General features: G+C 44.4%; 1 protein-coding gene across 1 annotated transcript in view; it reads left to right on the top strand.

Annotated features, from left to right (window-relative positions):
• Positions 1-23,583, top strand: part of PACS1 (phosphofurin acidic cluster sorting protein 1) — a 1,518,728-nt gene that overhangs the window by 1,037,489 nt on the left and 457,656 nt on the right. The window contains exon 15 of the mRNA XM_086938495.1: positions 5,900-6,006. Within this exon, the coding sequence (XP_086794621.1) occupies positions 5,900-6,006 (107 nt within the window). The remainder of the gene's footprint in view (positions 1-5,899; positions 6,007-23,583) is intronic.

Below are 23,583 nucleotides of genomic sequence, written 5' to 3'. Positions count from 1 at the left end.
TGCATTTAAATGCATTTTTTTAAGTTGCATGTTGCACACACATGTCCTTTGGACATGTGTGTGCGCAACACCAATGTAGATTACATTTCAGGGGTGCTATGGGGTGTCCTTAGGACACCCCTGGCACCCTTGAAATTGCATCCTTATTTGCGATTAGCAATTTGCTAATCGCAAATAAGGAGGCTGTAGGAATCGCAATTTATTTAGCGATTTCTACATGAATCCTGATTTGCAAGTCCTTAATAGCGATTCCTTAATAATCGCTATTAAGGACTCGCAAATCGGGACATTGATGAATCTACCTGATATTCCCTAGACAGTTCAGGCAAACGATGGGTGCTGCATTACACATAGTACTGCCCTGAACTACATCATCTCATACTTGGTATGTCATTTGATGGTGAACATTTGTTTGGTCATCATGTTAATGAAGCTTTACACTCGTAACTTTGTGGACAGCGCACTGCAAGGACGCGCTCACCGGCTTAGGAGACAGGCGACACCGGACCTCGCCGCACCCGCTCCGCGGGTGCCGCTTCGTCGTTGGATTCTGCAAGGGGCATCAGCCCTAGACTCTAGTGGGAAGTCCGTCTGCCAGTGGTTGAGGGCTGCAGGGCTGCGAGCGTCAGGGACTCCATTACCCAGGAGTCCCTGCTAGACCGGCATCAACTTCCGGTCCGCTCTCCCTGGCGGCCGCCCACCTGAGGACCTTTAAAAACATCTACTTCCCCTAGCACCAGTGGGACACTCGTAACTTTGTGGACAGCGCACTGCAAGGACGCGCTCACCGGCTTAGGAGACAGGCGACACCGGACCTCGCCGCACCCGCTCCGCGGGTGCCGCTTCGTCGTTGGATTCTGCAAGGGGCATCAGCCCTAGACTCTAGTGGGCAGTCCGTCTGCCAGTGGTTGAGGGCTGCAGGGCTGCGAGCGTCAGGGACTCCATTACCCAGGAGTCCCTGCTAGACCGGCATCAACTTCCGGTCCGCTCTCCCTGGCGGCCGCCCACCTGAGGACCTTTAAAAACATCTACTTCCCCTAGCACCAGTGGGACACTCGTAACTTTGTGGACAGCGCACTGCAAGGACGCGCTCACCGGCTTAGGAGACAGGCGACACCGGACCTCGCCGCACCCGCTCCGCGGGTGCCGCTTCGTCGTTGGATTCTGCAAGGGGCATCAGCCCTAGACTCTAGTGGGAAGTCCGTCTGCCAGTGGTTGAGGGCTGCAGGGCTGCGAGCGTCAGGGACTCCATTACCCAGGAGTCCCTGCTAGACCGGCATCAACTTCCGGTCCGCTCTCCCTGGCGGCCCGCCCACCTCCCAGAACGCGGGTATAACTGGGACCAGCCCTCCCGCAGCGCGGGACGCAGCCCGGAACGCAGCCCGGAACGCAGCCCGGAGCAAAGACCGGGCTAAGAGCGGGCCGTTTGAGGCCGTTCGAGGACGGCAGCGGACGGCCCCGGCCCTTAACCCCTGGCCTGCTGTGTTACAAGTAAGATAGGCGAAATTGTGCCCAGAGCGGGTTTTGGTTTTTGAGTATTCGTACTGTCTATCAGGGCGGATTATCTAGTTATTATCGCACTTGTACAAAGAGTGTACTCAGGTCCGATTACAGAAGTTGGTGTTAACTCTGAAATCATGGTTTTAAGATCTGGTAAAACTCGCAATGTCCAAATCCAAACACCCACAAGAGTGGTATCAGGTCCATTAGACGCTTTTATCACACGAGCCACGGGTATCCTGGAAAAGGAAATTGCAATGGTGGAAAAGCGTCTTTCCTTAGATTTAGTTAGCGGAAAACGCTCTTCACTAGGTAGGTTGGCCAAGATCCCCAGCCCCGTGCCACCTGCACAAGCACACGCAGCTTTTAATTGTATACACCTAGACACCACGGAAGCTATTGTCCACATGGATAGCGAGGGGACAGATCCTCCCGCTCACACCACACTTTTTCCCAAACATCCCCTGGACGACCATGAAGTAACAGGAGAAATTGAATGAAGCTTTACAAGACTTCTAAACAGACCCTGACCCTGCCAGATCCATCCGGTTCCTTCAATGTAGAAGGCAAATGCCCTTGCACTTATGGGACAAAGTATGCCATTGGGTTGGGGTACAAAGATTTCCATGAGTGCAACATCGGCAGCCACTTAGTGTATGAAAGTGCCCTTTTTGACATGGTTACCCCCACTTTTTCGCTGGTATCTTATGCAACTTTGACTGAAAGTGTACTAGGTTCCTGCTAACCAGGTCTCTAGTACCAGTGTTCTTCCCCTTTACTGTACCATTGTTCCACAATTGCCATTACTTTAGGCTTCATGCAAGTCCCTAGTAAGTGGTACCCCTGGTACCTAGGGCATAAGAACTAAAGAGGGCTCCTAAAGGCTGTTGTATAAATTGTGCAACCCTAAAGGACCCCTCACCAACCTCATGCAAACTGCCAATGCGTCCTGCATGTCTTGGTGCAGAGAAAAACGAAGAGTGTGCATTTCATACCCAGCACTGCATGTGTTTTTAGGTAGGTCACCCTTACAGCAGGCCTAACAGCCCTAAAGCAGGTTTCACTAGACCCATGTGTGGCTGTATCTGCACAAGAGGATCTGTCTCTGTGATTTCTAAGTTCACCCTTGGATGCCACAAGGGCACAGGGAAAAATACCAAGTACATGGGCTGGACACCCGTGTTTAAGAGTGACGATGACTGCACTGATCCCCCAGATGTTTGGAACCAAACATCTTGTCTTAATAAACCCATACTGATACAGTTGTTGGATTTATCAAGAAAGCACCCAGAGGGCACCTTAGAGGTGCCTCACCCCGCCTACTTACTAATGTGTGTTCACTGACTGGTCCCAGCCAGCCATCTTAGAAACATTTCTGACCCCCTGAGGTGAAAACCTTTGCTCTCGGAGGTCCGGAATAAAACCTGCTGGGGGGGGGGGGTGTTTAAACCTTTCTAATGAAACCCCGACCTCTCCAGATAGTGGAGATGCAACACTCCCCCCCCCCCCCCATAATCCCCCGTCCTGACCCCCCATTCTGGCGTCAAGACAGATGGGGAAATTAGTAAGATTAGGAGGTGTGTCCCCGTTCAGCTGGCACCACAACCAAGGTGGCCCAACTTACGTGGGCCCCACTTTACAGATTCCTAGTATTATAGGGTCAGGGTTTTGCCCACTTTCTACAGGAAGTGGTCATATAGAGATTATAGACAACCTAAAGGTAGATAGCCCATTGGGTATTAACTGTCACTCCCCTATAATGCCCATAAATGTAGTATTTAATTGGCACCCCTGAACCCAAGAACTCCGATTTAACGAATAAAGAGAACAAGGATGAAGATGAGTCACTGCCCATCGAGAACCACAGAAAAGCTGTTAACATTTGGCGCAAAACCCTGCCTGCTCGCAAACCCTCTCAACAATCGCGACAGTGACTCGCCCTGCAAGCTAGAGAACTTACAAAGCCTTGGGTAGTCTTCCAGCACATTGAAAATCGCCTACAGTCTACCTTGAAGCAGAGGAGGTACTCCCCTGCAATCCGCAGGCACCGACAAGCAGAGTCCGGTCAACCGTTTTGCAGCTCCTTGACCCTACCAACACCGCAGATGACCAGGAGAAGGCACTGGTGCTCTAGAAGGACAGATCTGTCCCTCACTGAGTGTAAAGACACCAGTACCGACCAGAACCGTGCAACACTAATACCCAGGGTACCGGACGCCCTGCACCAAACACAAACAGTGAGAGTGCAGTCCGGATTCTTCCTGAACCACCATCAAGCAGCCATCAAGTAGTCCACATCACTTAGACCCACTTTGTCAGTGGTCCAACTGTCCTTATTTTGCTCCTACCCGCTGTTTGTTCCTTTTTTGGGGGATAATCAAATTTATTGGCATTTGAAGAAACAAAACATACAAAGACAGCATGGGAGTGCACAATACATCGAAGTTCATCATCAACTGTTGTTCCCAACTTCAAGGAGCCTCTTTGCACATCAGCCCAGCCGCCCAGCCTGTTTACCGAAGAACTGGCTGTGCCCCCTTGCCCCAAGACCCATTGCGACCCAAGCCCTCATTTGGAAGCTGTCAGACTTGTCCCCAAGGCCCCCTTTAGACTTATCAAAGGGTAGTGCAAAGCATTTGTTGTACTCAAAGAGGCAATAAATGAGACATGCTGGACCACCAAATTGGAAAAAATATCACTTCCTTTTATATGTGTTTCAAAAACAAGAACTTCGTTCAAATGTACGTAATGTTTATCAATGTTTAGTAACACTTTGAATTTCATGCACCTTAACGCACAATGCAATCCTATGGAAGAAAAAGTCACAAATGCAATCAAGGTAAGTGCAGGCGGTTTCAGGGGTTCACCTTCTGGGGTTAGAGTTGCAGACGGCCAAGGTCTAAAGTACTTCTAGCAGTTCTTCAGGAAATGCCTGGGTTTCACTGGGAGCAGGGTGCTGGTGAGGTTGTAGCTGGGCTCACTATGGGGAAAAGGGGGCCACTTGGAACTAGACTCTAACTGCTCGCCTACACTACCACAAAAGAGAGCGTTAGTATGATATACTTTAGCCTCTGTACACCAATTGGGGACCCACTGGACTCTCTGCACGCTCTACTTCTTTTTAGTCCACTATATAGAGAGCCAGCTTCCTACACTTTGTTTTTGGTAATCAGCCCAACAACAATGCACAAATTGTCTCATAGAGGATTTCCATTTATAGTCAGAAGCACTGAGTAGTCTCGCCCATGTGTGGGGATCCCAGAGCATTTATTCAATATATATCTTAAGTGTAGACTGTTGCCTTTCTTTAGAAAGGCCGGAAAAAATACTCAAAGAGACATATTATGCCGCCAATATACATAAGTTAAAATGGCCAAATTCTTCATCATGAAGTTAAAAACGTGCCAGACCAAACTATTTGTGTTTAATTTCAAAATGTTTTAGCAAACAGCATAAATCTCCCTCACAAACCCATTTGTATGATAGAGATAAAGGAAAGGCAGGGCAGGACAGTGTAGCCTCTTAGTATTTCATTACAATTTTAAAAATAGAGACTGTACCTTTAGGAACCCAGAGACCACCAGTATCCCATCATGCTCAGCAGGTGGTAGTGTTGGAAAGTAGGATCTTTTTGGCATAGATCTCCCCCACCTTTTGCCTGGTGTCAGTGTGTTTTCACTGTAGTTACTTGGGATCCTGCTAACCAGGACCCTAGTGACTGTACTCTTTTCCTCTAAATCAATCAATGTTCAGCATGTGAATCGATAAAATAGTCATGCTACAAAACAAAATGATTACTTAACTGTATGTATAGTTTTGCAGCTTGAAGAATTTTCTGGATTCACTTGCACTACTGCAACCTCCCAGAGAAATGAAGTGCTTTACAAATGAACTGTGAAGGATAAAAAAGTTCCCACATGTTTAAAACAGGGAGCCCAAGAAAAATATGCACACAGTCACCATGGAGAAAAAGTATCCAAAGATGCCAACCAAACACTGGGGCACGCCTGACATTAGGATAGACATGCTACCAAATGGGGAATCAGTGATGCCTAAACAGAACAAACAAAAGGCAGAGGATGAAAAGTGAAATATTCCATACCAACCACTAGATGGTGGAAGAATGTACAACATATGAATCCAGACAATTCTTCAAGCTGCAAAACTATACATACATGTAAATAACAATTTTGTTACTGGTAAGAAACTATTTTTCTGCATTTCTCTGTATTTCATGTCTACTGCATGAGGGTTGCCTTGTCTCATTATTTGTTGCCCTAACTGAGTTTACAAACAGCAGCTGAAGTAGATCTTAGAGACTCTAGTAAATCCACTGCCAGCTTTCAAATGTTTTGTACAGTTTTTTTGTAATCCAAGTGGTGCTCTTGTTTTTTTCTAGTATGTTGCAGAGCTTCTTCAGGATCAGAAACAACCAGTGGTCTGTACGTCTTCCACAGTAGAAGTTCAGGCTGTCCTCTCCGCTATTCTCACAAGGGTACAACGATAGTGAGTGCTTATATTTGGGCAATATTCTTTATTTCCACATTTAAAAAGTTTGTACATAAAGTTTAACAGTATGGACATAGCAGCATTATTAACCAGGTGGCAGTTATCCATGTTGAGAGGTGCCAGGCAAAATTGACAGGAACAAGGTTATTCATGGAGTATTTATTGACCTATGTCTTTGTGAGAAGGCTCAGTCCCATGTGCTTGGTATTTAGAAACTGTAAAATGTATGGAAATGAGAACACTCACGTCTTGAGCGTTTCAGGTCAACTGAAGCATTCCCTCACTCTTAACCTCTAGTCTGCCTAATTGAAGATTAAATGTGTTTATTGTGCTAACAGGCAGTTAGAATCACACATTGAGCCCATGGAATTTAAAAACAAAGTGTATACACCCCTCCCTCTATAGTAAAGCACAAAAATTACATTTCTCATGGCCCAATAGACTGAGTGGCATAAGGAGTGAAGATGGAGAAACAAAGTTCTGATGTATACTCTTCTGCAATATGTTTATCCTCTCCGTTTTCCTCTCAGTTTTCCACCCCTTCCAAAGTAGCAACCATGGACATCCAAATTAGGATATCCCCATCCTCACCACCCCCCAGAGCACATCACAGCCGTGGCTGGATAGTGAAACACTGCTAAAGATTATACTCCGACTGGAGAGCAAACTCCTTGAAAAAGGCCCTGATAGTTATTGTCCTGTGAAAATGCTTTATCATTCCCTGTTGTCCAGACGGGATTCTTAAGGTTACATTTCCTTGGAAATGCATTGCAAACATTTATTTTAAATGCTTTGTGTATTCCCCCCTAGATTTTGCCAGACAGAAGACTGAGACACCCTAACTGTTTGCCACCATATCTCCCCCTACCATCATAGGTCTTTTTTCCTCCGTAAAGTGGCAGGGTGTAGATCAGATCAGGAAAGAGTAAAAGAAAATGTTCACAGAGTTTGATAGTTTTTACTGTTATTGCAGCACGTAGACTTTTCTCCCTCTAGGCAGATGATTATGGGGCCAAGACCACCATTCCACCAGGGGGCCCGACCAGCTCTCTCTGTTATTCTTTATGGCCTTCCACAAGAACCTTAGGCTCAAGATGCTCCTGACCACCACATTTGTAAACCCTGTAAGTTCCTCAATACAGACTCAGTCAGTCAGTCAAAATACTTTTATTCGATTATTAGAAATCAAAAAAAGACATAACTACAAATACATCACAGGGAATAACCAGCAGCAGTCTATCGAATACAAATATAGAATAAATATAAATTAAACATAATTAAGTGTGTAGTGTAGTGTATTTTGTAAAGCGCACAGCTGCCCCAACAGGGCGTCCCGACGCTGTATAATGCTGTGGAACCATTCCTGGCTCTCCCTGTGAGATGCCCCTCCTGGGCACCCCCAAGGTGAAGCCAGGCATCCCAGTGTTGTAGGGGCCGTTGTGGAGATTAAGCAAGCTATTGCCCAGAGTTGCAGCGTGGGACCCATGATTAGAGTAGGTGCTGAGGCAAGAATTATCGAGTCCGCGGACATTAAGCCCAAGACCCTGCCGCGTCGGGACTTGAACCGTGGTCCCGGGCCTGATCTCTGCTTCAGAGTCTGCTGCTCTAACCACTGAGCCACACAATTAAAGCATGATTAAATACTTTCTCAGTATTTCATTTAAAAATAACCAATGTGCAATTAATTCATATACTAAAAGGAATACCCCGTAACCTACAACGCTTCTTATTGATACGGACACACGCTACCACATAACTTACTACATGGAAAGTGACACGTGCGCTAGATAGGAGTTGCAAAAACAAAAGAGCGGGCCTCACGTGGATAAAACCCGCCTCCCTCAGGATCGGCAACAGATATTTTTTCCTGCATAGTGATCACAAAACATCATGAAATGTTGCGTGTCCTGTATTGAATAGTTGTCACAATCACACGGTTTAGCCTTTTCTGGTGTGTCCCAGGTAAAAAAAGAACCTAACATAAAATGAATTAAATTAAAACGAAATCTAGTTAAAAGAAACCAATGGTAGGGTTTCGTTACCAGAATAAGATAGGGTTCAAGGCCAGGGGCAGTTATTAATGCGTTGTTTCTTCTTACAAATAGTTTTTCCATCTCCGTTGCCTCCCGCTCAACAGTAAACAAATTTAGCAGGGCAATTTTAATCTCCCTAGCATCTTCTCTTTTTATACACCCTGGAGAATGAAAGAGCTCTGGTCTGCTTAATTTTGTGAACATAGCCTTAATATATACCAGCCATGGGATCTTGTGAGCTCTATCCAGAGCAAGGCAATCCTTAAGGATCAAGTGGTTTAGGGAGATTTCCTGGTCAAGCCCGGTTTTCATCCAGCAGATTACGGGGGCGGATTTCAATAGGTCTGTAAAATACCCCAGCCCCAGCTCTGAGTGAGTTGAAAAGGTGGGGGTGGACTGTGGTACGGAAAGGAGGGATCTTAAAAATGTATTCTCCACCTTCTGAATGTTATCCTAATTTGTATATCCCCAAATAGCAGAGCCATAGCTGGCTATTGCGAAGCATTTTGCTTTGTAAACTTTAAGGATAGCCTCCATTGGTCTCGCTCCCATCCGTTTGGCAAAACCCAACAGGGTCGCAGACGACCTGGCTACTGCATTGCTTTTGGACTTCTTTTGGGGACCTCAAGTTCCTTTATCATCAAAGATGACACCCAAATAAGAAAAGATAGGAACCCTCTTTACTTCCTCCCCCCTACAAAAGAAAGATTTACATTTCCTTTCCTGCTAAAATCTCCCACCACCATGACCTGGGATTTTGAGGTGTTAATTGTCATAAAATCACCAAAGGAGGCTAACAATCTATTCAGGGCCACCCCTGATCGTGCTAAGAGAACTGCGTCATCCGCGTATATTAGGACCGGTATATTGGTTGCTCCTACATGCGGTACGTCCACAGTTGCCTCTGCTAAGGCTGGCTCTAAGGCATTTATATATAATGTAAAGAGAAGGGGGTTCAGGATACATCCTTGCCTGACCCCCCTCTCTGACTTAAAGTGACTTGTGCACCTCCCCGCTTGGGTGACTCTGACTGATGCTAAGAGACCACAGTGGAGGTCGGCTAAAAATCCAACTGAAGGGGGATCAATGCCTAATCCCAAAAGGACCTTCCACAGTTTTGACCTATTGACTAGGTCAAAAGCTGAGGAGAGGTCCATAAAGGCCATGTATAGAGACCCCTCCTTAGCGATTGTATATTTGCTGATTAAGAGTTGGAAATTCAAACACTGATCCAAGGTGCTCCTCCTAGCCCTAAAGCCGTACTGAGCGTTAGACATGATCCCACTGTCCTCAAGCCAGTCTGTCAGCCTACCTAGTATGACTCTGCCTAAGATTTTGACGGCAGAGTCAATTAGGGAGATGGGCCTATAGCAGGCAGGGTCTCCCCGTTCTCCCTTTTTGAAGATTGGTATTATAATAGACTTAGCCCGAAACAGACTCAAATTCAGTAGCCAATGAATCCTGTGAGTGTGACAGGCAACCCATCTGAAATGTATCAAGCATTTCAATTCTTGCGTTTACTGCACAGGCAATATAAGCATCCAGCTCTTCCCCATTGGAGGCAACTACATCCACATGGTTCTCCACTGTCTGTACTCTGTGCACCATCTTACATTTCCACTGTGAACTCCCTACCTGTAAGGCCCTCCAATGTTCTCTTTACATCTTTCATTGCGACCACTCCAACTAGTCAATGTGTAGGGTGCTAAGGATTTTACATGGGCTTATTTCCCAGCCGTTAGTTATGTTCCATCTGGTTAACCCATCTCGGATCCTTTGGGGGCACTGGATTCTTTGGGCAGTGATCTTGAGTGCAAAAATCTCTCTCCTATTCTTCTGATCATTTTCTTTCTTCCTTGTCATGGTTCCTGCTCGCCAAGTCCACTGCTGTTTCGACAAAGCAACTTCTTGGTCCCATGATCTTCTTAATTCCAACATTTAGACACACAGTTCCCTAACTCTAGTCCAGACACCACACACGTTGGATGGGATTTTTGCTGGTGGGGGGTTGATGGAGCACTGACACCAGGTAGTAGGAGTCAGTTCAAATAACTTTTACCTGATGTTCTGGAAATCCCTTGACTTCCTGGCACTCTGTGCTGTCTCGTAAACCCCACAGGTTTCAGAAGAAAGTACAGCCACCCTGCTTTTCAGCTATTCTTTATCAAAATGTTTTATTGTATGATTAATTAAAATCTCTACAATCTTCCTATTTTAAAATAACTATACAAAAACAATCCATATCAATTAATATCACAGCCTTAAAATTATAGCATTTAAAATTTGGCGATAGTCAGCTTCTGCCAGCTAACTGGGCTTTTAGTCAACTATGGATTCAGTCCATGTGTACCATTGGCGATTTTTAGGAAGCAGGTAAAGGGCAGCTTTCTCCTGTGTTTTGTACCTGCTCCACTTGCCCTAATCGATTTCTTACATCTGCCAAGAACTTTACTCCCCGGCAGGCCAGAATTATGGAAGAACCCCCCAGCCAGCTTATCACAGCCTGTCTACAAGTACGAATTTTCAGCTCATTAAAGAGGGGCTTCAAGTACCGTCTCCTCAAAGCCATGAGTGCTGGGCAAGCACATAGAAAGTGAGATAAGGATGGGGGCTTTTAAGGTCTTGAAATAGTTCATGAAAAATATGGATTTACCAAGAGTGTCATATTATACTCCGCTTAATGCATATAGGATTTTACCAGGCATTTTCTCTGATGTTATATCTAATAAGTGACAGCAGAAAGGTATTAAGACACTAGGACATATTGTTAATAAGAATGGGACATGTAAATCTTTTGAAGAGATCAAGGATGAATATTCACTGCCTAGATGGTATTTTTTTAAATATTTACAAATACGGGATTACTTAAATCGAAGGGGTGGGAATTTAAATCAACATCAAGTCATTGAAGAAATCAGTAGATCAGTTAAAATTGGAGTGATTTATCAATCCTTGATCTCAGTCAAGAAAGATGATTTAGAAAAAATGCAGTTGAAATGGAGGGAATCTCTAGGAGACCCGGAATTGACGTAGTGGATCTCTTAATTTTGTCAAAGGAAGGGCTCATGTCGGCAAACCTGAAAGCTCAGTTTTTTAAGTCATTATGTGATCTATATTACACGCCCAAGCGAATGGCAAAATGGGCAACGGGAAATCAAGGTAAAAGTTTTCGTTGTGGTGAGGAGGATGCTGGGGCGATACATATTTTTTACAGTTGTGCTAAGTTAAAGGGATTTATTGAACACTTGGAAAAATGTATCTCTTCAGTGATTAAAACAACGGTCGCTATCTCTCCAGCAATGATGCTGCTAGGAAAAATTCCAAAAGACAATATTGTGCAATCACTTTTTCAACATCGGCATTTTATTTTTTTTGCAATGACAGTTGCACGTTTATGTATCGCCAGGGAATGGCTACAGGAAAAGCCACCGGATTTTCATCAATGTCGTGCTAAAATGCTGAGTCTATATAATTTGGAGTGGAGTTTATTTTCAATTAAAGGAGTAAGGAAAAAGAGACTGGGTATAAAAATTTGGAGTGCCTTCGAGATTATTACGAATCATGAGCTTATTTCTTCTGAAAGCTAATATAATTTGGGCATTGTTAATTGATGATGATCCTGTTGTATATTAATTTGACATACTGTTTGCAGTTTTGCTGTGCCAAGAACAATAAAAAAAAAAAAGAAAGTGAGATAAGGATTCCGTTTTGTAACCACATAGCCGACATTGCTCTGTTTGATAATTATATTTCCAGGATGGTAATAAATCTTTTGCAACTTGCTGTCCCATTCGGTACTCTATATAGTTAGTTTTTAAGTGTCCGCTGAAATGAGATTATAAATAAGCTTGCGGCTTAAGTGATCTAAAAGAGTTGATGATAGTCCACCCGTGTTGACGTTTAGAGGTGCTGTTTTTGTCCATAAAGAAGGATTTACTTTTTGCTGCCTTGTTGGCTGCTCTACTAATAATTGTTTTATCTGCCCTGGTATCCCAAACTGTTTGTAGATCAAACTCACTCAAGCAGATTTGCAAATACCTTCCCCAGGAGTTCGGTGCTTCGGTTTCCACCTGTTGTTTAATTTCTTCCCAGCATAGACTGTCCATGGTTTCTGGGTTGGCTGAGCGGAATTTTTGGCAAAGCTTCACGAAGCCGCTCATGCTCAGGAATTTCTGGTTTTGAAGGCCAAATTCGAGCCGCACTTGCGATTTGGAGGCAGATTTTGGCAGATTAAAAACAGCTTTATAGATCTTTGTCTGCAGGTCATTTAGCAGATCAGCCTCCTTGCCGCACCAAGTAACAAGGCCGTAAGACAGGGTGGGGAGAATTTGAGTGGCCATAACCTTTAGGAGATGATTATAATTTGGGCAATCCAATTTTGCTTTTAATAGACGATATGCCAAAATTAACGATTGCTCTTTGGCTTTTAATGCCAATTTATGCTCCTTATGTGTTAATCCTTACCCTATTATGATACCAAGGTATTTGTACGACCGTTGCTCTTCCACCGTTGCACCATTAGTCATCCATTTGTACTTGATTTCTTTTTATTCCACTAGGCGGACGACTTTCGTTTTTGCTTTATTTAATTCCAGTTTTTCCTGTACCAAGTAAGCTGTTAGTATATTTATAGACTTTTGTAGGCCTATTGGTGTCTGACTTACCACTACTATGTCGTCCGCATACTGTAGTATATTAATCGGTTCGTTGGCCAAGGACGGTGGGTGACATTCAGCGGCCTTCTTACTTTGCTTATGTCTGAGAGGAAATGATTGAATAAACTGGGGGCTAGCACACAACCTTGTTTTAAGCCTTGTTGTGTTGTAATACTCGAGGTTGTGCTGCCACCATTTCCTAGTTTCACTCTGGCCCATGTATTATTGTGCAGGGAGACTATTGCGTTTAATAATTGACTCGGCAGTCCCCAGCTGTTTAGTTTTGACCACAGGAGCTCTCTGCTCACTCGGTCAAAAGCAGATTTTATGTCCACGAAACATGCATACAACGAGATCCCTTTTTAACTGCATTTTCTGTTAAGAGTGCAAGAATAGTTACATTTGTTATGGTTCCTATCCCTTGCCTGAAGCCTGTTTGGAACTTATGGATTATTTTCGTGTCACCTATCCAGTCTTGTAACTGTACTAGGATGCATGATGCATAAAGTTTAGCCTCCACGTCAAGTAGCGATATCAATCTATAGTTTGCAGGGTTGCGGTGATCACCTTGTTTAAATATTGGGTGAATTATACTCCCTTTCCAATGTTCGAATATATAGTTAAACAGAGGTGTTAAGGTCTCAGACCAGAAGTCTGGGTCCTTCTTAAACGGGGAGTTGGGGAGCCCGTTTCGCCCTGCTGCTCCTTCGGTCTTTAGTTTTAATATTATGCTCCTCAGTTGTTTTTTAGAAATTAGGGGGTTCGGTTCCTTGCCACTTTTTCCTTTGGCCCACTCTTCGTTTTCTTTATTTTCCGAACTCAAGTTACCATTTCTCTTCCCCACTTCTGACTCAGTCACCCATGGACCTTCATGGTTACCTGGCTCTGTGTTGCAGTATAGATTTTGCACATGTTGAGCCCAGGTTTCTTCTCCGATCCCTGCCTCTTGTTGGAGATTTGCTCCTCTATTCAGGTCGTTTATTATACCCCAGAAGTCCCTACTGTTTGGCAGTTTTCCCGCAAACAATAATTTATTCCAGAGGGTTACTTTGTGTGTGGTCTTGGCACCCCACAACATCTTCTTGTAAACTCTCCTTGCTTTCCTTAGTTTGCTTTTATCTGATGTTTTCCCCATTCTTTTTGCCTGCACCATTAATCTTACCTCTCTTGCGACCCTTCTCTTTTGAGCTCTTAGGTCCGAGTTCATCCATGGCTCATTCTTGGTGGTATAACTTTTTTGGTTCCCTGACTCTGCTGGAAATTTATAGATAAGGTCCCTAGTCAACTGCTCTCAGTTGGGCACTCGATCTTCCTCTAGTTGAGACCCTAGCTTCGTTGTGTAATCCTTTGCTGTCTCCAGGATATTTTTCAACCCCACACGCCATTTTAATTTTTTTAGATTTAACTTTTCGGTATGTTGTCTTAGAGAATTCATTCTTTGTGCCAAGGTTAGCGAGATGTTAATTCTTGTTATTTGGGGGAAGTGATCGCTTTCGATGCATTGATTAATTTGAAATATTTCAATGCTGGGGAGTAAGACCTTGCTCATGATTGTATAATCTATTATTGAGTGGACCTTGCCACTCAGATATGTAACGGCTGCTGGTATATCGCCCTTTGTATTGCCATTCAATATTTTCAATATTGACAGTCTCCTAATGTAGCTGTTATTTTATGACCACCAGGGGTCTTTTTCATCTTCTCTTCCACCCAATCTTTGACTATGAGGTTGCTGTTGAAGTCTCCCGAGATAAACATTGGGCATTGTACATAGGCTCTTTGCATCGCTTTTATCAAGGTTATTACATTTGCATATTTTTCTTTCTGGGTCTTCTTCTCGGGGTGAATATAAACATTAATCACTAGTAGTTGCCATTTTTGAGACTCTGGAGGGGACTGGTCACTAATTCTGATCACTTGGGCCCAGTTAGCCCCCACATCCAACTCTTCTGTTACCCAATCATATTTTTGGGCTACGTATGTTGATAATACGCCTCGCGGATGCCCGAACTGCGACAATCTTTCCGCAAGGATATGATGTTCTTTAAAACCTGTAATTGAGGTCGATGTCGACTTCCAAGATTCCTGGATTAGAATAATATCTTGTTGCTGAATGAAGGCTAAGGTTTCATCGTCCTGCGCCATTTCTTGAAAGCTGTGAACGTTCCAGGAACAAAACGAGACACTGTGCAGCCTTTTTTCCTTCTGGGTTTGGGTTCGCTTCTCCGCTATCCTGGGAAAATTAGGGTGTTCGTTAAGTGTATTTTTTGCTCAGCGCCGTTGGTATCCATGCCCAATCCGTCATGTCCAGTATTTGATGGTCCATCTGTTGCGTGCTTGCTAAAGTGCTGACCCTTGTCTCATTGTTTGTTAATGGTGGTGAAGAGGCGTGAGCACCTCGCACGCAAGTGTTCTGGCATTTCCCCTCTATATTTCCCTTTCTTGGATTTTTTAATCTACCTAATAGGGGATAGGGATACCTTGGCCGTTTGTGTAGCAATAAGGTGATTCCTCTAGCTACATTTTGTGCTCTTGCTAAATATATCTTGTCCACCAAGTTATTTGTAGCCTGGGTTGTCACAGATTCCTGTGTGTCTGGCTTTTGCTTGTTTTGTTGGAATTCAACGGCTATCAAGTCCTGTGATGTTATCCCTTTAAGGTCGAGGATTTCCTTGAACAGTTTTAGCAGATTCCCTCGGTTAAGGGTGTCCTGTCTTCCTTTTGTGGGGTATTCAGGCAAAAAAGTAATTTTTAATTCAAAGGATTCTGCATGGTAAGGATGATCTTCAGATAATTGTGTAGCGTCTTCTTTAAAGGCTAAGGAATTGTGAGTTGTAAAAGAATTATCCCTTGCGAGAGAATCTTTTTGCACTCGCTCTTCATTAATCTCCTTGCTTTTTCTGTCTATTTTTTCCAAGGAACTTAGTTAATTGTTCTTTGTGGTTGCAGAGCTGCGTCCCTGTGAAGTAGCTTACATCTGCGTTTCTTGCCAGCTATTGGGATTCTCAGGGGGTTAGGCTGGTTTTCATTTTCTGATGTTTTTTCCAGTATATTGTGTTTTTTTAATCTTCCTGTACTCTCGGTATACACTGTACACTACTACCAGTTATTTGCTGCATGCAATCCTCGCCCGTTGTCCTCTCATGGCGCTTGTTATCCACCATAGCGAGTATCTCTGTCATTTGATATGGACCTGCTTGACCCACGCCTTTCGTGGACTCTACTTTATCATGTCGTGTCTCCTGGATGTTTTGTAAATCTGGTACTTTTGCCCATCGTGGATCGTGAACTGCGGATGAGTGTTGGGTCGTTTTAGTTTTTTGCGGCGGGGGGGGGGGGGTTACTTTCTACGGAAATCAAACTCCCGTACGTATTATTCCTGGAGTGGGCTTGCATAGAGGTACGTTAGATCCTACCCCTCCCCCTGATCACGTCTCCAGTCGTTTACTTTTACTTTCTTGGGGAGTCTTATTTTAAAATACGAAAAAGATGTTTCCTTGATCTGTACTTTGTTGCTTTTTGTTCTTGAGCCTTGCCTTCCTTGCCCTTTTTTGCTGCCTCTTTGTTGGTTTTACGTCAGTTAAGGATTTATTTGTGGACTGGGTTGTTTCCATTGCGTTTACTGTTATTTCTGGTTGTTCTTCCACTAACACTTGTTCTTTGTCTTCAGTTGTATTTGTTGTAATTGTTGTTACAATATGGCTTTTAGGAGTTACCGGCATGTCCAGATTACATTGCCTTTCCTTATTCTGTTTGCTAAAGCGAGCTAGTTTTACCTCCCCTAGAATGTCTTTTAAAATGTCCAGAAGACATGCTAACTTTTCAATTATGCTCCCACAGCCGCAATGAGTTTGAAGCTCCAATTTCTCGCTGCTGGTTAAAAGGGATGAAAGATAATCCAATTTAGTGTTTATACCAGAGATGTGGCCTGCGATTATATTTATGAGGTCTATTTGGACCTCCATTTTAGCTGATTGGTAGTTCAACACCCTTATTGTGTGATCAAGGGTGCCTAGCAAGAACTGGCTCCATTGGGAGGGAGCATGATGTTTTTCGCAATTCTTGCAATTCTTCTGACTCGTGATCCGTTGTGCTCACAGAAGAAATTGATATGGGTGCTGAGAGGTTAGAATACTTTGATTTAATTGGATTACTTCAGCTATCGTCCAGTACTAGGAGTTGTAGGACTTTATTTGCCTGAGGGCTACATGGAGTAGAAACCAACATTCCCTGTTTGCTCTCTTGTGGATTATTACCAATAGCTACTGGTGAGGCTTTCCCTTGGTCCTTGTCCTTTGTTGTTGTTTCAATGATTTCTAAAGATTTAGAATCATTAGATTAAAAAAATCGATTTAGCCATGATTCCTCTTCTTGTACGCTTGGCGTGGAAGAATGACTGGATTTTGAGATTTCCTCCTTTACTTCCTTTATGGGGTCCCTTGCGTTGACTGTTTCCTCTATTGCTTTCTCTGAGGGTTTTGTGTTTCTGTTTAAAGTCATTTATGTTTAGCAAGGGATCCTCTGTACTTTCCCCGATTTGTGTACTTATTATTCCTTCTGTTTCGTTTGAAGAAGTATTGGATTGGTGCACTTGTGCAATTACTGTTTCCAACTTTTTCTGGCATGAGTTTGTCGTTTGGTTCTGTGGGGAGTGTGATCCTGTTGAGGCGTTTTTGCTATTAATCGCGCCTTTGATCCCTGGAACCAATTAATTGACTGGTGCGATGGGGCTTGGTAGTTTGCTAGCCTCAGTTGTTGGTGCGTAAATTGCTGCCATTGGATCCTTTAAATAAAATAATTTATATAATCTGGTTTTCCTTCTTGGGCTCAACAGGGTTGTTTTTGGAGTCGGTGCTGAGACCAACCTCTCTCTGGGGCTTGGCGGCTTCCCTCTTTGAAATTGCGGGGAGCCTTCCTCCCATACTTTTTTTGGGTTTCTTTTGTTTTTGTTTTTTGCTTAATACCGCTTGACGAATTTTACTAGATCTCATTTCCAGTTTTACTCCAACTATGTTCATTAGATGGTGTTTCAGTCGCGCATGTACATGTGCCCATTTAATTTTAGAGGTCTTTTTTTGCTCACTGCGTCTTTAGCGGCGGAAATAGCCTATGCACTAAATGACAGGTTTGACAGTGGGTGCTCTCTAATCCGGCGTTAAAACAAAGTCCCAGAAACGCTGAAATAGCCGGGAGGTGCAATTCCAGTCCCTTTTTTTTTTTTATTGCTTTCGTTGCTACTAGCCCACACCCTTGGAGCGTAGCTCGGGGCAGTGGGGTTTGGTTCGACAAACTGCGCATTTGGGAGTAATGACCCTGGTGACCTGGCTCCTCCGATCCTTATGGGGCAAGGGATTAAAACATGCAGGGAAAAACAGTTTTTTCACAGGCTCTGGGCACTCCAACTTGCGTCAGCCACTGTCACTTTTGCCACTATTAGAGCACCTTGCTGATCTTGAAGCTCCGGAGTCTTCTGGATCACCTAAGCACCTGGATACCACACCTGGATACCACTCCCCCTGTGTCCTCTGTGTCTTCCTCTGTATCTCCTGAGCACCTGGATACCACTCCCTCTGTGTCTCCTGGGCGGGCGCCTGGTAACCACGTGGCTCACGGTGCCTCTCTGCCAAACCACCCCCCCCTACCACTGTCACTGCTGGTCCCCCGCTGCTGTGCTGTTGCAGCTGGGCAGGACTAGGGTTCGGATGCTAGGAAGGCTTGCAGGCTGGCAGGGCTGGGCTGAGTCTTTCCACTGTTGCCCTTATTGCTGGTCCCGCTGAATCCGTTGCCGCCCGACTCCTGCTCCTGCCCCCTCTCGCGGAGCACGGAGCAGTGGGTGAAGCGGGCGGGCTGGACGGGCTGGCTGGCGGGCAGCGGGCGGGCTCACTGGCACCCGGCACTCTGCGCTGGTCGCGGCCTCAATACTCGCGGCCACTCCCCAGTGACTCGAGTCGGGTGGGGACAGGTCTGGCGGGGGTCGAGTCTAGTCTGACGGGCCGAAAGTTGACTGTCCCCCACGTTGCCGCCGCTCCGCTTCAGCTTCCTCGCTTCCTCGCTCGTCTCGCCTCGCTGTCTCTCACAGAGCACCTATTCATTTTCTGGAATGGTCCCGCCTCAGAATAGCACTTACCTGGCACCATTATGGTATATGCTGCTACCTGGCCATCCTTCAGGGATATGGTTCTCAGGAATTCTGCCTTTGACGATACAGGCACAGTGTGCCTCCAAGTATTGCCGGGGGATGGGGGTTGCCTTCTGGAGCGTCAGAATGTCTCTTCAGAGAGGTCTCCCAATATGCTTTCTCTCACAAATTACAAACCCATCTAGTGAGCATTTGGCTACCAGCATTGGCTAACAAAGTGGAACCTTGATAAGTGCTCCAAGGAGTAGTTTCATGGGCAATAGCCATCCCAGTCTGATGCTCCCCACCCCCTCAACAAAAGGTCTGTTTAACAGGATGTTAGGGTCTCAACCTGGAAAGAAGGGAGAGTTTGGAAGCAACTCCATACTCCCCAGCTCCACAAGGACAGTAATGCCTATGGCACATTTCTCTGTGAAACACTGCTATCATTCGGTCAACTGCTGTAAGAAAGTTAATTATCAATTAGGGTGAATGGTGGCCCCCCACTTACCACATCCAACACAGGGTTTCAATAACTTAACCCATAGCTCAGACCATGGTAGTTATCGCACAGAGTGGACAGGAATGATAACATATGCATATCATTTAAAAGAACCAAAACAATAAAAAAAATTAAAAACACAATAAAAATCCTACTCTGATTGATCAAAATGAAGTAAACATTCATTAACAAAATGATGCCACAACAACAAAAATGCGGTAAAACGAACCGTAGATATGATTATTTAATTTTTTTAAAGAAAAAGTGCCATAAAAAAGTTGAGCACCAATAGAAAGTACTGTTTGCATGTGACCATGACCTAGATATGATTTCAGGCTGAACGTAGTGGAGCGAGAATCTGATATTCAAAGCAGGTTCATCCCTATCAAAGTTTTTACCTTTTGACTTAGTCTCTGAAATGGACATCCAAATCCTCCAGCGGGACAAGGCAGCAGTCTGTATCTGGCAAAGTGCCTTAAAAGTCGGATAGTCGTTGAGCAAGGTCCAGCTGAAGCTGCTGGTTTTGGATGGAAAAAGTCATATTTCCATGACCAGGTGAGTCCTCTTGTCAGCCAAATACTTTTGCCGCCATCAGCGGTCAACATTTCTACCTTCGGTATATAGCAAGGCAGCATGCTATATCTGGTAAGGTTGCAGTGAATTCTGATAAGTTTGCCGCAAGGGTCAGCTGAACTTGATTTTCAGGTGTCAAAAAGCTCAGAGCAGACCAAACTGGGTTTTCTACCCCTGCGAGGTCATGCTTGGGTGGCTGGGTGGATTGACTACGGTTGTTAGTCAAGAATTCTTTATTTCGATTGATAAAAATCATAAAAGAAAAACAGTACAAGAAAGACAATCCTCCGCATGATAAAAATATAAAATGACAGTACAGATTCAGTTCTTAAAATTCATATATATGCACAGAAATGCGTTTGTTTTAAAATACGTCATGTATAGTATCAAAATTTAAAAATATAAAAAGTTTAAAAAGGATCCCTTGTTTAATGGCATTCGGGCAGTATAAAGTGCATTATATAATGTAAACATTTGTAGCCATAAACCATGACGGTATAAAGTGCATCATACAATGTAAACATTTGTAGCCATAAACCATGATAGTCCCTCAAGGGTGAAAAACAGTTAAAGGTGTCTTCTTTTATTTATCCGGGCTTGGGCCACCAAGAAGCTAGCTACTCTGTACATGACCCGGACAGAGCTAAGCATTTGTAGGTGCATAAGGGCGGGCCTTACTTGTATGAATCCATTTTCCCGCAGAATTGGTTATAAAAAATGTTGTGCACCTCCAAGTAGCGGTCACAGAACATTACCAAGTGGAGAGTGTCTTGGACAGAAAAATTGCCTCAGGAACATGGTGGGGCATCATCTGGTTTCCCCCACTTAGGGAGTATACCCAACGTGAGATGGATGAGGTTAAACCGAAATCTCACCAGCAGAAAGCGATGGAAGAGTTTGGTGGCGTACAACAAATAAGGTTCGATAGATGGACAGATTAATAAACCATAAATCCTTCTGACTAGTGGTTTTCTGAGTTCCTCCTCCTCCCTTTCTGCCTCCAACAACCTGAGAAAGCTATGTTTAATCCACCCTATGTCCTCATTCTTGATGCCCTGCGGTGAAGAAAACAGATCGGGTCGCCCCAACCTGTCGCATGCCGCTCTACATACGACAGCCATGGGACCCTCTCCGCCTTCTCTAGGGCAACACAATCCTTCAGAATTAGGTGGTTAAGAGTGAGCTCCTCATTCAGCCACGTTTTAGCCCAACAGATCAACAGCACCATCTTTAGTTGGTCCGAGATATAACCCTGGCCCAATTTGGAAAGTATTGAAAATGTGGGGGATGATTGCGGGAGTGAAAGGAGAGATCTAAAAAACTATTTTCTGCAATTTGTATGTTGGTCGTAGCTACATAACTCCAAATTGGCGCTCCATAGGATGCTATCGCTAGGCACTTTGATTTATAAATCTTAAGTATAGCCTCCATAGGTCTTGCTCCCAGTCTCTTGGAGAAGTTCAAGAGCGCTGTAGTAGATCTTACAACTACATTACTCCTTAGCTTCATCTGCGGGCCCCAGTTACCCTTCTCATCGAAAAGAACTCCCAGATAGGGGAAAGAGGGCACCCTCTTCAAGACCGTTCCATTGCACCTAAAGCTTTTCACCTTCATGTTCTTACTCCACGCTCCGGCCACCATTACATGGGATTTTTATGGTATTAACTTTTAAATCCAGGTCCTCCATGAAGCTGCCGTAATGGTCCAGCAGCCTCTGTAGGCCCAGGCCCGTGCGTGCCAGTAGAACGGCATCATCCGCGTACAGGAGGACCGGGATGCCCGATCCGCCTAAATGCGGTGTGTCCAGTGTAGCCATACCCAAGGATTTTTCGAGGGCATTAATATAAATAGTAAAAAGAAGGGGGGGCCAGTATGCAACCTTGTCTTACCCCCCGTCTGGAGCTAAATTTTCTAGTGCACCGTCCTTCCCTCGTAACCCTGACAGAGGCCAACAGGTCCTGGTGAAGGAAGCCTAGAAAGTTAACCAAAGCTTCATCCAGGCCTAGCTCACGTAAAATCCTCCATAGTTTCGAGCGCCGAAGAAAGAACCATAAAACCCAGATATAAATAACCGTCCTTTGCAACTGTATATTTGCTTATAAGGAGGTGCAAATTAGTCCCGGTCCTACAGAGGTACACAGTTTGTCTTTTAGGTGTACATTTTAAAGAGATTTCAAAATAAAACCTTCTGGACACCGCTATAACCCACAGGACCTCATGGACAGCGCTTATGGATCAGGACTCACTGCATGAGACCACTATCAGGGTCTAGTCCTCTTCGAGTTGCAACTGGTCACTCCAGTAACAAGCATTTACAATCCAATAGATCTTGCATTTATGAGAGTTTGAGCTATTGACATTGTAAATTACAATGCCTTTTATTTATGTGCTGTTTTTAAAACAGACCTATTGCATTTACAAATGTGTTTGTGCTATAAAATATAAAATAGTGCACTGAGGTTATAATTAAAGCCTACTGAGTAACAACATGCATAATAGGGGGCGTCGCCAAAATGAGACATGTTGGTACTAAGGTGGGACTATAAAGCCTATTGTCCATTGAACAGCCACAGTTTACAGTGTACAATGACACAAGCCAATGAAGAATATGGGCGGACAGTGGGCAGAGCTTTAAGCTCCTACCAGAATACAGCATGCCTCGACCTAAAAAGGACTCTTGCGCTGTCCCTGTCATTGCCACTTTAATACCTTTTGTCCTGGTACAACTAGGTGCTGGTACAGACCTTCAGATCGCCTCACAGGTTTCATACAGCAGGTTCAGGCTTCTTTTGCCTTCCACAGGTCCAGAAAGTGTTCTGTTGGGCTGTGGATGAGGTGCTACTTTTGTAGGCTTTACTTGCTGGTGGGGGTGACTCGCTCAAGGACACTACCTAACCAGTGAGGAAAAAGTTCCCCTAGGATACCCTTCTAATTTTACAGCATATCCTGTTTGCCTTACTGCAAACTATCCCACATTGCACCAAACTAAGGGAAATCCAAGGTGGCACAGGCCTCCTGTCCTGAAGGGAGTTTGTGTGCGAGCCAGGTTGTGTGTTTAGGGCAATTAGCCATCCTCTCCTCACCTACACCAAACTGGTTCTGGGAGCAGTTCCACCTCCCATTTGGTCTGATGTTCAATTGGCTGCAAAGAGAAGAACAAAAGCCTTCCTTTCTATAGGTCTCCCTATGAATTGGCAGGCCTCATCCTTGCGTCTTTGCACTAAATTAAAGGTATGAACTTTACCAGCTACTTTTTCTGGGCTGACATGTGTCACATCCCTCAGACCCAACCAATCCTGCTCACCAGGCCTAATCAATTGTCCTGCTTTGGGACCAGTTTCCGCACCTCATTAAGGTTGAGGTGCAGCTTCTGACAGGCTAATGCAAATACACCTTTGGAGCTTCTGGCAGGGAAAGGATGACCTTTTTAAAGGTTACTTTTCTTACATACTTTTTAAAAAATTGAACTGCACCACTGAATTGGATTTTAATATATTTTAAAAATAGTGTTTGAACCATTTCCCTAACTTGTCCCAAACATAAGATAGCAACTTTAAGAGATTAATCTGCATATTAGTTTTTCTCATAGGGCAGCCAGAGCTTTCCTCAGTGAAAATAGCATTTTGGGGCTTTTCACTGTATCGGTATGCCAACATCAAATTACTACTCGTCCCACTTTTAGTTACTAGGCAC

The sequence above is a fragment of the Lissotriton vulgaris genome, chromosome 9, assembly GCF_964263255.1.
Source record: "Lissotriton vulgaris chromosome 9, aLisVul1.2, whole genome shotgun sequence".
Taxonomy (NCBI): Eukaryota; Metazoa; Chordata; class Amphibia; order Caudata; family Salamandridae; genus Lissotriton; species Lissotriton vulgaris.
This window is presented reverse-complemented; position numbering and strand designations above follow the sequence as displayed.